Below are 15027 nucleotides of genomic sequence, written 5' to 3'. Positions count from 1 at the left end.
ACCACGGGGAGTGCGAGTACTCCTGCTTCGCGCCGCCCGGCCACAAAGGCCCCGGCGTCGGGCGGGAGAGGGTCTGCGCCGGCGGCTCGTGGCGTGCGTGCGGGATGGCGCCTGATCCGTCTCCCGTCGTGCCGTTTCGGCACGCCTGGGACTACTGGAACTGGAACATCGCGTCTCGCTTTGGCAACTCCGGCGGCGGCGAGTGGTACAGCCTGACGGCGGCGGACGAGGGCCTTCACTGGCGCAACGCCAGCGTCGTCAAGGCAATCGACCAGGCATGCCAGGCGAGGGCGTTTGACGGCCTCGTGGTGAGCAGAGGGGCGGCCTGCTTTGAGGCCTGCCCGCAGCCGGCCAACCGCTCGAGTGAGTGCTGGGTCGACTGCTTCTTCGAGACGCTGCTCGGCCCGGGCGCGGCCACCACGCTCAAGCCGCCCGGCGCACAGACCGGTGCGATGGACGTGGGCCACCTCGCCGACGCGTGGCTGAGCGGCCTGCGCCACGACGACCCGGCCAAGGGAGGCTGCCCTCCGTGCCCGTCGGACAGCCCGTGCCCGAGCGGCGGCGAGGACGGAGGCGGCGGCTGGGCGGGCGCGGCGCCGCGGCGAGCGGCGGCCGGGCCGGCGGCTGCTGAGTTTCTTCCGCCGCCGGGCGTGGCCACACAAACGGCACTACACTGAGAAGCTCCTTCCCGCGCCCCACGGGCGCGCGCGTACGTCTGAGTGTCCATCTGCATGGTACATCGCGTGCACAGCTCAGATACAGCTGAGAGCTGCAGGCGTAGTCGGGGAGTCCAACTCATGTATATGTTTCTATGTGCGTGAATAGCGCATACGGTTTATTATTTCTGATTCTGTGTGTTTTGGTTTTATTGGTCGCCTTCTCTGTTGATTTTGTGATTTGTGTTGTGCTCGGACAATCCAAACAAAAATCGTCGAGCCTTAAACCAGTCGCACCGTCCGCGCAATCCGCACGCGCGCGCCGCAGTCCTCCACCAGAAAAACGCGCCCCGCGTTGCCGGCTCGCGACCCTCCGGCCAAACCACAGGCCCAGCTCCCGGCGCCGTCCTCCTCCTGCCCGCCCTCGCCTCCCTCGCACGCCTCGCGGCCGACGCCCTCCTCGAGCAGCCGCTGGTGCGGCCGGAAGCCGGAGACCGCACCCGCCCCCCGTCCGGCGCGAGCAGGTGCCACACCGTCGTGCTGAGCATGTCCAAATAAATAGACATCTCCATGAGAGATGGCCGACGTACGAACATAAAACTCCCCGCCCCGCGGATTGCAGGTCTACGAGAATTTTTCCCACGGCGTTTATCTCGGGGCCGACGGCGTGCGGTCCAACCACGAGGCGCTCAGCTCGCACGAATGTGCATCGCTCTGACGCTCTTCGTGCTGATCGCACCGCCGCCAACAGCGCCGAGTCCACCTCCCTGGTGGACCATCGAGCCGCCCCCTCCCGATCCCGCCCCGCCGCCGCCGCCGCCTCCTCCGCCTCCTCCGCCGCCGCCGCTGGACCCGCCGGGCTTTCCGCCATTTCCGCCAGGACTCGAGCCCGTGCACCTCGCAGCCACCGCGATCGTGCTCCTTGCCTTTGCGGGAAGCCTTGCCCTCTGCGCGCTCTGCGGTTTCTACCACGAGCGGCTGTGCGTGTGCTGCACCGCTGCAAGCGAGCGGCTGCGCGTGTGCTGCACCGCTGCAAGCGAGCGGCTGCGAGCGTGCTGCTCCGCTGCAAGCGAGCGGCTGCGAGCGTGCTGCTCCGCTGCAAGCGAGCGGCTGCGAGCGTGCTGCTCCGCCGTGCGCGCCCGGCTCGCGCCGGCCGCGGGCAGGCGTACCGCTCCACTGGTCAGGACGCTGGCCATCTCGCCGGAGAAGCGGCACGTGCCCTTCACCGACGAGAAGGGGAGCTTCAGCGACAGCTCCACGGCCGGCAGCAGAAGGCCCTCCACGGCGCCGGCCGGGACTCGGCAGCCTGTCCCCAGAGACAGGCCGCGGCCGGGCAGGCCGAGCGTGCCGTCCGTCAAGGCGCTCGCCAGCCTCGGGGGAAGTTTGCGAGAGCTCTCCTTCGGCGAGTTCTCGCGGCGCTCCGTCAAGGAGCGCTCGTTCGAGGTGTCCTTTGGCGAGGGACACGCCTGCTCGAGGGAGCCGTCTGGCTCGCAGTCCAAGCGAGCCTCAAAGGTCCCGTCCTTCGACCACGAGGTGTCTTTTGGGGGCTCGAGGGCCTCTGGCTCGAGGGAGCCGTCCAAGCGAGCCTTCGAGATGGGGGAGGCTTCGCGCACCCAGGCTTCGTGCCGCACCCTCTCCTCGGACACCCTCTCCGAAAGCTCGCGCGCCTCCGCGCACAGGGGCGAGGCAGCGCACCCCCCTGAAGCCTCGTCACCCGAGATTCTCTCGGGTGGGCTGGTGCGAAGGATGCTGCGAGACATGGAGCGGCGAGAGCAGCAGGAGCAATCGTCTATCTCCCCCTCGAGCACTCCCCGTCCGGGGACGGTGCGAAGGATGCTGCCCCCCGCGCGGGGGCAAGACATGGAGCGGCAAGATCGGCAGGAGCAGCAGGCGTCGAACGATGACGATGGCGGCGCGCCGGCGGCCCGCTGGCTCACCGGGTTGAACACGCCGAGAGGCAGAGCAGCTGCCGGGTGGCCCGTTGATCTGTAAGTACTCAACTCGGCACGTGCTACCCCCCCTGCCCTCTCCGGGCTTAGATGTGCGCGATATTCATATTGTCTTGGGGTTGGGCTGGTGCTGGTGGGCTCTGTCGGGGGACGGGGCAGGGATCCATGAACGCATTGTTGGGTCGTTGCAGTGCTCAAATATTTACCGCCATACCGGCATGGCGCATGGGAGTTTTTTATTGGCTAATCTGTAATCAAACCCTAAAGAGCCGTAGGCCTGCACTAATCTTGTAGACGAATCAAAAAGTTGGTAGCTGCAAGCTGGTACGGGAATCGGGATACCACTTGCCTCGCGGAAATCATAGCGAGTCGGAGTGCCTTTTTGGTTTTTGTTTGTGGTGTGGCAAAATCGGACTTAGAGGGTCAACAGCGATCAGCGTCCTAATCTAAATACTAAAAATCTGGGATTCAGGATTGAGGCATCGCTTCAGTGAGGCTAAGTGAGTTTATGGATGTGTGAGAACGGCGGTACGGAACACGAGGAGTCACGCGGACCGACTCGTCGGTGACTATGCTGCACGCCGTTTCAGAATTTTTCTCAGCGTGAGCGAGACGTGGAAGAGTGCCACCGTCGGGTAGGACGGGTCGTCCCGGAGCATCAGAGTGGCCGTCGTGGTCGCGGCGAGCAGCCGCCGGCCACTCCGGCGCCGCGTCGGCAACATGGGAGCATGTCCACCGCCACTTCGTGGTCACAGCGCTGTTTTGTCGCCAAACGCCGCCATGTACCTTTTCGGGCAAACCATCGAGCTGCATGTCGGTTTTTACTTGACGGGCGCATGGAGGCATCACATCTCCATGCGCCCGTCAAGTCGGAGCCAGTCAGCGGCGACCACAGCGCTCAGAAAGGTACATGGCGAGCTTTTCAGAGTCAAGCGATTGCGCGAAATCCCACACTGGTGGATTTTGGGGCGCTGTCTACCCCCTATCGGTGTAAATTTAATCGGCAAAATACCTGGAGACCGGTACTGTATTTTGCGCATTGCGGGTATACCTGGAAAACCCCTGGGTATACCCGGTAATAGCTAATACCCGCACTTTTGCATGGTTTCGCCCCCGGGCACACAGCCGCTACACGAATCAAAAACCCCGCATACCACTTTCGCATACCATACCACTCAAAAACTAATCAAAAGATCACCAAATGCCGGTCTCATACCGGTAAATATTGAGCACTGTGTCCCAGTCCCACGGCCACGCGCGACTCGCGAGTGTCGTGTGTCGCGAGCACGCGTCAGCCGCACCACGTCGCACGTGTCTCGTGTGTTCTGTGTGGTCTAGAGCCGTATGCACACTCTGACAGCTCAGCACCTTTTCATAACAGGAAACAGCGCATGGACGGGCCGAGCGACCTTTCACAGTCACAGCTCACTGTGTGTACTCACAGCGTCTGAACCCCATGTGGGATCACAAAAGCCGGTCGAAAGGTTCGGCCGATTTGATTTGGTCAAAACGCTAAAAGCACTGTGGCAAAACGACAAAAGTGGGCCCGCCCGGGGCAAAATGGTAAAAAATCGCGCGCCGCAGGCGCGCGCGATTCGCCGTAATTTTTTTGGACATTCTGCTCTCCGTCGCGCCGCGGCGCTCTCCAAATACTCGCTCACTATGCGGCGCAGCCACGCCTTGTTGCCCGAGAGGGACTCGCCACGCTCGCCCAGCTCCTCCTTGAGCTTTACCACCTTCATCGCCACCAGATCCTTTTGGACCTTTCGCATCGCTGCCGCTGCAAAGAGCTCCGGGCTCACAGCCTCGTGCTCAGCAGCGCCCGCCCGCCCGCGGCCACGTTGGCCTGGGCTGAGTGTACATCACCGTTGCCCAGCCAGGCGCGAAAGTGCGTTGTGGGGGGACTGAGGCATCCTTACACACGTTGCAGCATGTGCATGTTTGGACACACACCGCGGGGGCGCTTTCGTCTTGTTCGAGGCGAGCGGCAGCATTTTTCTAGCCGTAGTGTGCGGGAACTACTTTGCGGGAAGACAGCTACTACTACTGCACCGCCGGCGCGCAGCCAAAGAGAATTGTGACAAATGCTAAAATTGCTGGGCGGGGCGCTCCGAGACACCAAAGTGGTAAAAGTGTCGCACTCTCCCTTGACCCGATCAGTAGCTGCTCGCTCGCGACGCGGCGATCGCACACACGAAGCGTTTTGGAAGGCACAGCGACCGCCCGCTGCGCTCTTCTCGTTTGGATTGTCGCTTTTGTGCGCGCGGGGCACACCCTCGATGACGAACGCCGGGCTTCCACTTGAGGGCAGGCGAGAACCATACCTTTGCCGTTCATGTTCCAGAAGGTGCCCGCTCTCGTGCCCATGATCAGAGCTCTTTCACGTCCACGACCGAGAAGATTGGCACTGCGGCCGGGTGCTCCGACGGCAGTGCCGGCAGCTTTGTGCGGAACTCGAGGTAGGTGCCGCGCTCGCGCAGGGCGACCGGTGGCGAAAAGTAGACGTCGCGCGACGCCACCTCTGCCACGAGTGCATCGAGTCGAGAGCGAGTCGGGACCGCGCCAAGCTCCTCGGTGAGCGTGACCCGCTCCACAAACACGGATCCAGCCAAGGCCACCGAGGTCACCCGGAGGCAGAGCTCAATGTAGGGCGCGCTTGGCGCGTGAGGATGTGAGGCAGGCCCCGGCATCGCCTCGCCCTCGGTCGGATCGTCCGCCGTCAAGCCCGCGCAGTAGGCGGCCTCGATTGAGGCGTGCAGACGGCCGCTCGACTGCGCGATAGCCCAGCGAGGCTCGTCGAGGGATGGCGGGCCTTGGTCCGACTCGCAGCACTGAAGGTGCTGCTCCAACTCTCCGAGGGCCTTGCGGCGCTGATGAACCCGGCGCACCGGCACGTAGGCTCGACGCACCTCTTCCAGGTCGGAGAGCGAGCCGAAGCAGGCCTCGGGGATCTCTTGCAGCTGCTCTGCGAGGGCGCGCAGCGAGTGGCGCCCACGCACAGCCTCGAGCCAGTGCGGCGACGCGCCGAGGCTGGTGACTTGATCTGCCGGCGTGCACCGAAGAAGGCCAGGCGAGGGCTGCGGAGACATGCAAGCTTGGCGATGGTGGCGCTCGAGCAGGGCGAGCGTGGTGCGTGTCATGTGGAGCAGCGACGTGGCCGACGGAAGGACCGCATCCGGCTTGGTGCAGTGCTCGCCCCAGTCTTGTAGCTGCGCCGCCTACCAGGCTCACGCACGCGACTGCCGTGCTGCGGGCGGCGGGGAACTACGGTGGCGGAAGTGGCGCGTGTGCGGGCACACCGAGAAGGGTGGGCCGTTCTGGTCTCGTGTGTCGGGCACCATCTGGCGGGCGGCTTCGAGAGCGGCAGTACTGACCCTCCACGCAGCATCAAAGTCGGCGCGCTCGGCGGAGATGTCGACGGTGCGCCGAGCTTGGACCGTCTGGGGCGAGGCGGGCTCGGCAGCGCTGCGCAGCGGGGAGCCATTTCCTCCGTTGTGGCTTTCGTCGCCAGTGAAGTTGAGACGTGTCGGCTCCAGCATCGAGAGCGGGGAGCGGGGGACTGGACCCAGGACTCGGTCGCGACGCCGTCGTAAATTGAAAAACAAGAATTCAAACAGCCTCTCACAGAGTGTGTGTGTGTGTCTCACAGACACAGGTTCGACACAGGTACCAAAAGGAGCACAGCAGACGGCAACCCCTTAGGCGCCGTCGAAGAGACCGGCCCACCTGGCCGGTCGCTCTTCCCCCCTCCCCTCGAAAGCGCGCTCAATCGCTCGCTCGTCGCACTCCACCCCCCGAGCCCACCTTGCCGCGCTGCGGGCCTCCCGCCGCCGGCCATCGCGGGACCGCCGCCCGCCGCCACCCCCCCCACCCCCCCGCGCCGCCCGCGCTGCCGCCGCCTCCGCGCGCTCTTCCGCCAGCAACCGCTCCCTCCGCGAAGAAGAAGAAACGTCCGAAAAGTGAGGTTGATGACTGCACTCCAAGATAGTGCTCCAAGTGCGAACGGGGTGCACGACTGCACGACGCGCAGACACCTGGGATCGACGGTCGGAGCTACGAAGAGCAAGGAAAGTCAAGAGAGAGGGAGGTGCTTACGAGAAGCTGCCGCAAAGCCGAGCGTGGCGCGTGTGGGAGCTGGGACACGTCGCACGCCGCGCGGAGATGCCGAACGCGACCGTGCAAAACGAGCAAAAACCGCGTTTCAAACTCGGTGTCACACGACGCGCTCTCCATTTAGAGCATTCTCCTTAAAAATAAACAGCTGGCATGTTGTAGCTCAGGCGTCTCTCTGTCTCTCTCTCTCGCTCTCTCTCTGTCTGATCCTCGAGCTGAAACGCGGTGCACCACTTCTATCTCGAATGTTTGCTGCTCTGCTGCGCCTGCGGCGGCCCCGCCTGCGCATGCCCCCGCCCGTGTGACAGCGTCAGGCCGCCAAACACGTCTCCCAGAATGTCACCGACGTCGGTGAGCGCGTCCTCGACGGTGCTGGCGACGGTGCTGGCGGCGGTGGAGAGGGTGCTGTTGAGCGTGCCCACCGTCGTGTCTAGCGTCTCGCCAACCGTCTGACCCGCCTCGCCGAGCTCAGTGACGGTCGTGCCGAGCGAGCTGCTCACCTGCGGGGTGTGGACTCGGGCGTGTCATGGACGTGGCGTGTGGCGTGGCGGCGAGGACGCAGAAGACCCCGTTTCCCCTCCCCGCCTCCCAGAGAGCTTCGTCTACTTCCTCTCGGCTCGACCTCGGCTCGACCTCGGCTCGACCTCGGCTGGAATCTCGGCTGGTTCTAGGCTGGATCTCACCTGGCCGCCGGCCAGCTTGTCAACGAGCTGCATCGCCGCCGCCGAGCCGGCGAGGCCCTTGTTCTCGAGCGCCACCGTGATGAGCTCCTCGACGTACGGCAGCCGGACCCGGTCCGGTCCGAAGGTGAGGTCGAGCGCCGAGTACAGCCCGACCTCGATCTCGCCGTCCTTGAGCAAGTCCGCCATCATCCGGCTCAGCGTCGCGGCGGGCGCCTTGAGCAGGAGCGGGAACGCGCGCGAGCGGCGCGACTCGAAGGGGCCAAGCACGAGCGGGGGCGACACCTACACCCAAGTCCAGCCGAGGTGCAGCCGAAGTGCAGCCGAGGTGCAGCCGAGGTGCGGCCGAGGTGCAGCCGAGGTGCAGCCGAGGTGCAGCCGAGGTGCGGCCGAGGTGCGGCCGAGGTGCAGCCGAGGTGCAGCCGAAGTGCAGCCGAGGTGCAGCCGAGGTGCAGCCGAGGTGCAGCCGAGGTGCGGCCGAGGTGCAGCCGAGGTGCGGCCGAGGTGCGGCCGAGGTGCAGCCGAGGTGCGGCCGAGGTGCGGCCGAGGTGCAGCCGAGGTGCAGCCGAGGTGCAGCCGAGGTGCAGCCGAGGTGCGGCCGAGGTGCGGCCGAGGTGCAGCCGAGGTGCAGCCGAGGTGCAGCCGAGGTGCAGCCGAGGTGCAGCCGAGGTGCAGCCGAGGTGCAGCCGAGTGCGGCCGAGGTGTAGCCGAGGTGCAGCCGAGGTGTAGCCGAGACACGGTCGAGACACAGTCGAGATACAGTCGAGATGCAGCCGAGCGCGAGCGGGCGGGCGGGCGAGCGGGCGAGCGGGCGGGGGGGGGGGGGGGGTCCGCGGCACCTCGGGCACAGAGACTCGGCCGACGGCGGTGCCCAGGTACGTCACGTTGACCTCGACGGCGAGCACGGTGGTGGTGATGTTGAGCGGGTTGGAGAGCTGGCCGATGTACACCGTCTCCTCGAGCTCGGCCAGTGGAGTTGGGTCCTTCTCGATCAGCCCGTGAGAGTGGTCGCCGACGTAGCCGTGTGCGTGGTCTCCCGCCTGCGTCAGCAAGAGAGGTCGGTCGGTCGGGTACTGCAGCCGTGCCGAGTGCTCAGCACGTCGCGGGAGAGCATGGACATGGGCTACGCACACAGCGGAACGCAGCGGAACGCAGCGGAACGCAGCGGAACGCAGCGGAATGAACACAGCTGTGAGTCGGGATACACGGGGGTCTGTACTCCTCTCCATCTCGAGATATGGGGGAGATATGCGGAGACACGAGCAGAGATACGAGGAGATACGGGGGAGATCTGGGGGAGATCGGGCATCTAGTTCCGCCCACAAGCCCCGCCAGGGAGTGGATCGCCGCCGCGTTGACGTCGACGTGCATACCGACGTCTCGGAAGAAGTGGAGCAAGCGGCCCGGCAGCTTCGCGTCGAGGGCGACGCCTTGCAAGGCGACGCTGTAGAGCGGCACGCCGCCTGGCGCCACAAGCGCGGACAGAACGTCTCTCGAGGAGCGGCGAGGCAGTGGGCAGTGCGCGCGCATGGCGGCGTCGGGTGTGTGGCTGGCGATGTCGGCGAGGAAGTTGCCGGTGAGAGGGCTGCGTTGTAGATCCGAGGCCAATCTCGAGTCACCTCGAGTCACCTCGGGCGATCTCGGGCGATCTCGGGCGATCTAGGGCGATCTCGGGCGATCTCGGGCGGTCTCTCGCGCCGATGGAGGTGAAGACGGCGTGCACGTCGCTGGTTCGCCCCGCGGCGTAGTCCGCCGAGAGGCGCTCGAACTCGTGCACGTCCTCCGGCGGAGAGAGGATCGGGCCACGGAGTGTGTACGAGAGGGCGCCCTGCCGCATGCTCACGAGCCCGTCGGTGGCCACCGCGGCGAACTGCGACCCCGCCGCGGTCTGGACGGCGAAGGCGATCTCGCCGAGCGGAGTCAGCTCGAAGGAGGATGGGTTCTGCGCCTCCACCTCAGCCTCGAGCGTCACCTCGCTCCCGGGGTACGACTCGCTCAGGTGCAGCGCGGTCGTGCGCGCGGCCAGCCCTCCCATCCCGCGCAGCCGGAACTGCTTTGCCAGCGTGATGCCCTCGAAGAGAAGGCCTGGCCACGCGCGGACAGTCACGCTGCCGGCCACGGAGAGGGAGAGCTCCGGCGCGGTGATGATCCGCGCCGAGAGCTCGTGCAGGGCAGTGAGGTTCGCAACCTCGAGTGCGCCGCGCAGATGAAGCGGAACGCGGCCCCCAAAGCCGACGGCGAGCGGGCTGAGCGCTTGGAAGCTGCCGACGGGCGCAGCTCCGCCGGAGGCGTGTGCGACGGAGAGGTCCATCCGCTCGACGGTGCACGCCACCGGGAGGAGCCAGAGCCGCAGCTCGCCCGTCGTCTGGATCGCAACGGTCAGGTCGCTCCTCGAGATAGACACGTCCAGGGGGCCTGCTGAGCCAGGGTCGCCCGAGCCAAAGTCGCCGATGTCGCTCTCCGACGGCGCGACGTGCAGCGCAGTGACGGTGAGCACAGACCTGTCGACGAGGAACTGGACCGCCGCGCTGGCCACCGTGGGCCCAGCAAATGCTGTGAACAGCAGCAGAACGAGGGCAACAGGCAGCAAACGCAGAGCGAGCGGACAGCGCCTCGACTGTGCCGGCACCTCGTCAAGCGCACGCGCGGTCCCAGCGTCGTCGCCACCAGTGGAGCTGCTGCACGGGCACAGTGCGTTGGTAAGCTTGGCGGCGCTAGTTCGAGCGCTAGGCTCGACGTCGATCATCGGGCGCAAAAGGGGCGGAGACGACGGAGGCGGCGGCGAGGCGGTGTGTGCGCCGGGCCAAGGTGGAGCCGAAAACTTTTTTCTCTTTTTTTCTGTTGATTTTTTCTTCTGCGTTAGCGTTGGTTGATGCACCCACTCTCGGATAGCCGCACAACACTGGGCACGGGACTGGCTCGCACTGGCACTAACACAGGTACACCACGGGAGCCGCCTAAGCGACTCCTGCGAGGGTGGCGAGTCACTTAGCTCCGTGCACCCGCCCACCCCCGCCACAGGCAAGCTCATTCACAACCTGCTCTGCGATTGCCGTGTGAAGAACGACTGAGATACGCTGCTTCTGCAGCCCCAGCCAATTCTTAGTGGTCCAAGTCACCTCATCGAGGTACTGGGCCCGCGTCAGCTTGTTCTGTAGCACGTCCGCCGCCTTCCGGAGGATCTCACGGACCCCCTTTCCGAACCCGCCGAACGATTCGAACAGCAGCAGCTGCACGTCGACGTCCTTGTCTTCCCTGGCGTAGCGCGATAGTCCCCGCCGTAGGACGGTATGCGGCGGTCGCCGCCCACCACCCTGCCCCCCCTGGTATGCCAGCGCCCGGTCCCTTGCCCTCTCTCGCCCTTGCTCTTCCTCTCCCCCTCCATGCCGCCGCCCCCGTACCCCTCCCCCTCCATGCCGCCCCCCCCGGTACCCCTCCCCCTCCCCCCCCCCCTCCTCCTCTCCCCCCCCCTCTCCCTCCCCCCCCCTCCCCCCCTCCCCCTCCTCGCAGTAGGGCCCATGCCCCATGACCATGTTCCGGTAGAATGATGTGTTGTGCGAAAAAAGAAAAAGGTGCGAGAGCAGAGTCATTGAGCCTCTCCCATCCCTCCCTTGGGTTCCGTTTTCTTTCTTTCTTTTGAGCCTTACCCAGCCGGGCAGTTGGTTTGGCCTTGGCATCAGCCGGGCATGTTGTTGATTTGGCCTTGGCATCACGATCAGCCCTGGGCCTGGCAGGCGGGCACGCGCGGGAAATGCACACAAGCGCCAAAGCCGGGCAACTAGGTCATTGAGGCCCCCCCCCGGGGAAGAGACCGAACGGCCGGCCGACACTCTCGGCCATACATTCCAACGGCCAGGCCGCTCGCTTAAGGCTGATTTTCTAGACGAGCGGCCTACCTCCTACCTCCATGGGGCTGTTGGCACGGGGGGAGGTGTCAATCACGCTCCCGGGACGCCGGAGAGATCGGGTTGGTCTCCCCCGCCTTCAGCCCTGACCCGACGGGGACGCCATCACCCTCGCCCAGGGGATCTACAACGCTGTCTCAAGGTCCGACAGGTTCGGCACCGGGCACCGCCTCGGTATACAAAATGCGCCTGCGGGCGGACCCTCACAGATCACAGATCACAAGCGCCAAAGGGGCGCAGCACCGACCTAACCCGTCGGAGGTGGGGGGAAGGGAGTCCCGCCGGGTTCCCCTGCGTGAGCGCGAGAGTAACCCCAAGAGGGCTGAATATGAGCGGTGTGCGCAGGGGTCGCGTGGAGGGCGAGGAACGCGCCGCGCGGGGCGCCGCCTCACCGGCCCTCGCCAACGCCTCAAAAGTGGCGCAGAGTGAGGCGGCGAGAACCGAGCGAGCACGTGAGCCCCGTCGCTCCAGAGGGGCCGCACACTGCTGGGTACCCCCCCTGCACACTTAAGCCCATGGCGGACCCCCCCCCCAGCAGAAGCGTTCTGCTGCTGGGGGGGTCGGGACCCCCCCCCCCAGCAGCAGCGCTCTGCTGCTGGGGGGGTCAGACCCCCCCCCCCTAGCAGCAGGGACGGGCTTAGAAGTGCAGGGGGGGTACCGAGCAATGTGCGGCCGCTCCCAACCGGGCCCTTCCTATTTTGAGCAGGTGTGCCGCCGCGCGAGCGACGCTCCGAGATCGCCCGAGATAGCGCGGCGCGGCGGTGGGTGGGGTGGGGTGGGGTGGAGGGGGGAGCGGCGTGGCGTGGAGCCCCGAGATAGCGCGAGATCGCCCGAGATCACGTGGCGCGGCCCGAGATCGCCCGCGAGGTGGATGGGTTGGGAGCGAGGGGGCGGAAGTGTTCAGTGCGGTAGACGGTGAGCTCGGGGCGCGTGAGCCGGTCTTGAGTTGTGGGCCGGACCACCCCCCGTCCTTTCTCTGCGTTCTCGCACATGGAGTGCGAGGTTCTGCTATCTCGTCTGTCGCCGTCCCAATCTGTCACTCCCCTTTCTCCCGGCCGGGGTGGGGCGCGCGCGAAGACCGAAGTGCGCGCGGGGGCGGCGGGTGTGCGGGATGTCTGTGGGCCCGAGAGCGATATGCCATGTCCGCCATGCGTTTGTTTCATAACTCGAAGGCTAAGCTCAAAAGAAAAAGCGGTCCGTATTGTCGTGTTTACACTAAGATCGACAAGAGATCAGACGGCAGTCTTGTGTACTCTCACCACCTGTGGCCACACGGACCGTGTGGCCCCACGTACGAGTGGCTCGCCCTCGCAAGAGCCCGAACTCTCTCTCCCCCTCTCTCAAGAAAAGACGAGCATTGTGAGCACGATCAGCACGGCCGTCAGGACGAGGATGGCGCAGAACTTGCCGCGGTCGCTCGACTTGAGCATCTTCTGCATCGTCGCCATCGCGCCGCCCATCTGCGCGCCCGCCTCGTCCACCTCGTGGTCGAGGTCGTCGAGCATGGCGCCCTGCTGCCGCAGCTCGGTGTTGATGGTGCGGCCCATCTTGTCCAGCCGCGACACCGCCACCGAGAGGTTGCCGAGCTCGACGTCCTGCGCCTGCATCTCCTCTTGCTGCGTCATCATCTGCTGCTGCATCACCGCCTCCAGCGGCGCGTCGCGCCTCGCTGGCGCGCTGTAGGCGTGCGCGTCCGACGGCGCGCCCGCGCGCCCGTTGTCCGAGCGCAGCAGCTCCGCGCGCGAGCTGCCGCCCTTGCCCGCGCGCCTCGAGGGAGTGGACGACGAGGAGCGGTCGAGCTCCTCCCTCATCTCGCGGCAGGTTCGCAGCGAGTCCTGCAGGAATGCGTTGCGCGCGCGCGACTCGGCCGGCGTAGACGCGATCGAGATGGTCTCCTCCAGATCCTGAAGGTCCACCTCCACCTCGGAAAGCAGCTTCCTCACGGCGGCGGCGGCGGCGTCCTTGCCGGCAGGCGGAGCGTTGCGCCAGCGCACGACCAGGCCGCCACCAGAAGCGAGCTGCCGCTGCACCTCGGCCCGCACGATCTCGTAGGGGTCCGCCATCGTTCGGAAGGCGCCGGCGCGGGCGTGCAGTTTGGACACAGGAAATAAAAAGACCATTCGCGCACTGGCACTAACTCGTCCTCCCATCCCTCCCTTGGGTTGGCTGTTTTGTTTCTTTTCTTTTTGGCACTAACACGGTACACAAAGAAAGCCCCTTTCCCTGCGAACGCGCACCCCCCAGGGCTAGGGCTCTCTTGCCCGCAACCCGATCCCGATCATCGACAAGAACGCATATTATGTGCATTGTCCATTGAATCAAGCCCAGAAAACATTGCAGAAGTAAATCTCCTGCCGGTGTGTCAAGTTTCCCAGCTCAGGCGGTACGTCCCCGTGAGCTTCTCTGGAAGCACTTGAGCACTTGAGCACTGGATAGGGTCGGTTCCGCATGGTACGGGACCCCTAATGTCGCCCGCCTGTCCTTCCCCCTGTTCTCGTCTGGTAATCTCATCTTATTATCCCATCGATGCTTGAGGCTGGCTACTGCCACTTCGCTCCACAACCGTCCCGCCACCCCTGCCGTGTGCCACACCCCGCAAGAACTGGGCCTAGGAAAGCGATTTTCTTTTTCTTCGAAGTCCACCTCCGCCTGGGCCTCCCGCCCACAGCGAGCTGCTGCGGGCACCACCCCTGCACTGGTCAGACGCAGGGGCGGCAGCGGGCACTCGCTGCGCCGCTTCGAGCCGCAGAGGAGCGATCCGGAGGAGCACAGCCCGCCCGCCCTCGAAGGCGCCGTGAACCCCGCGGCTCGTGTTTAGCGGCAGCAGAGCCGCAGAGGCGGAGCGCGCCGCCGACACACTGCAAATGCTCTTCCTGAGCCTCGCCGCCGTCGGGAAGCTCGACGTGACTGGCCCGCACGGCGCCCGTCGTGCGGGCCCGCCCCTGGTCGTGCACGCCGAGGTTCAGGCCGCCATCGACGCCGGCGAGCCTGTGGTGGCGCTGGAGTCGACGATCATCACGCACGGGATGCCTTACCCGGACAACCTGCACACCGCCCGCGCGGTGGAGGAGGCCGTCCGCGAGGCCGGTGCGGTGCCCGCCACCGTCGCACTGCTCGATGGCGTCTGCCACGTCGGCCTAGCCACCGAGGAGCTGACGCGGCTCGCGCAGCTCGGGCGTGAGCGCGTCGCCAAGTGCTCGCGTCGCGACCTCGCGGCGGTGATGGCGCGGCGCGGGCACGGCGCGACGACGGTCTCGGCCACCATGCTGCTCGCGCACCTCGCCGGGGTCCCAGTCTTTGTGACGGGCGGCATTGGCGGCGTGCACCGCGGCGGCGAGGCATCGATGGACGTGAGCGCTGACCTGACTGAGCTGAGCCGGACGCCGGTCTGCGTGGTGTGCGCGGGGGTCAAGTCGATCCTCGACATCCCGCGCACGCTCGAGGTGCTCGAGACAAACGGCGTTGCCGTCGCAGCGCTCGGCGCGCGCCTCCCGAGCGCACGTCGGCGGGGCTTACGCCTGCCAGCTGCCCTCGCCACTGCGCCTCACCCTCTCTCTCGCCCCCCCCACCCCCTTTTTTTATTCTTCATTCTTCTTTTCCTTATCTTCTTTTTCTTTTTACTCCAATTTTTTTTATTTACACCTTATCTCCCTTGTTTCTACCTACCCTTTTCGATCTTCTGGTCTCTGGCTAATATTTGCTGGCTTTTCTTGATTCTGTTTCG

The 15027-nt window shown here is 65.6% G+C and overlaps 5 protein-coding genes across 5 annotated transcripts in view; 1 reads left to right on the top strand and 4 right to left on the bottom strand.

Annotated features, from left to right (window-relative positions):
- Window positions 1-1621: 1621 nt before the first annotated feature.
- EMIHUDRAFT_117571 (hypothetical protein) lies at window positions 1622-2518 on the bottom strand (the record flags this gene model as incomplete). The annotated part of the gene is made up of 1 exon (XM_005773022.1): window positions 1622-2518. The coding sequence occupies one exon, from the start codon at window positions 2516-2518 to the stop codon at window positions 1622-1624; it is 897 nt and encodes a 298-aa protein (XP_005773079.1).
- Window positions 2519-4974: 2456 nt separating this feature from the next.
- EMIHUDRAFT_242030 (hypothetical protein) lies at window positions 4975-6144 on the bottom strand (the record flags this gene model as incomplete). Its single annotated transcript, XM_005773021.1, has 2 exons — window positions 4975-5823; window positions 5905-6144. The coding sequence occupies 2 exons, from the start codon at window positions 6142-6144 to the stop codon at window positions 4975-4977; spliced, it is 1089 nt and encodes a 362-aa protein (XP_005773078.1).
- Window positions 6145-6833: 689 nt separating this feature from the next.
- Window positions 6834-10211, bottom strand: EMIHUDRAFT_444677 (hypothetical protein). Its single transcript, XM_005773020.1, has 6 exons — window positions 10186-10211; window positions 9097-10148; window positions 8722-8861; window positions 8238-8438; window positions 7402-7683; window positions 6834-7218 (listed from the first exon to the last, which is right to left on the bottom strand). The coding sequence occupies exons 2-6, from the start codon at window positions 10142-10144 to the stop codon at window positions 6955-6957; spliced, it is 1935 nt and encodes a 644-aa protein (XP_005773077.1). The 5' UTR covers window positions 10145-10148; window positions 10186-10211; the 3' UTR covers window positions 6834-6954.
- A 2432-nt stretch (window positions 10212-12643) lies between these two features.
- On the bottom strand, window positions 12644-13366 carry EMIHUDRAFT_117569 (hypothetical protein; the record flags this gene model as incomplete). Its single annotated transcript, XM_005773019.1, has 1 exon — window positions 12644-13366. The coding sequence occupies one exon, from the start codon at window positions 13364-13366 to the stop codon at window positions 12644-12646; it is 723 nt and encodes a 240-aa protein (XP_005773076.1).
- A 600-nt stretch (window positions 13367-13966) lies between these two features.
- The window catches only part of EMIHUDRAFT_469948 (hypothetical protein), a 3255-nt gene continuing 2194 nt past the window's right edge, over window positions 13967-15027 (top strand). Inside the window, exon 1 of the mRNA XM_005773018.1 lies at window positions 13967-14804. Coding sequence (XP_005773075.1) covers window positions 14168-14804 — 637 coding nt within the window. The 5' untranslated portion in view covers window positions 13967-14167. The remainder of the gene's footprint in view (window positions 14805-15027) is intronic.

Source organism: Emiliania huxleyi (genome assembly GCF_000372725.1).
Source record: "Emiliania huxleyi CCMP1516 unplaced genomic scaffold EMIHUscaffold_349, whole genome shotgun sequence".
NCBI lineage: Eukaryota > Haptophyta > Isochrysidales > Noelaerhabdaceae > Emiliania > Emiliania huxleyi.
Note: the sequence above shows the minus strand (reverse complement) of the source record. Positions and strands in the feature narration are given on the sequence as shown.

Coding starts and splice junctions, on each gene's coding strand:
- EMIHUDRAFT_444677 (XM_005773020.1), bottom strand. CDS start 10,144: ATGATCGACGTCGAGCCTAGCGCTCGAACTAGCGCCGCCAAGCTTACC. Junction 8,439..8,721: donor TCCACTCCCTGGCGGGGCTT/GTGGGCGGAACT, acceptor TTGCTGACGCAG/GCGGGAGACCACGCACACGG. Junction 7,219..7,401: donor ACAAGCTGGCCGGCGGCCAG/GTGAGATCCAGC, acceptor CACACCCCGCAG/GTGAGCAGCTCGCTCGGCAC.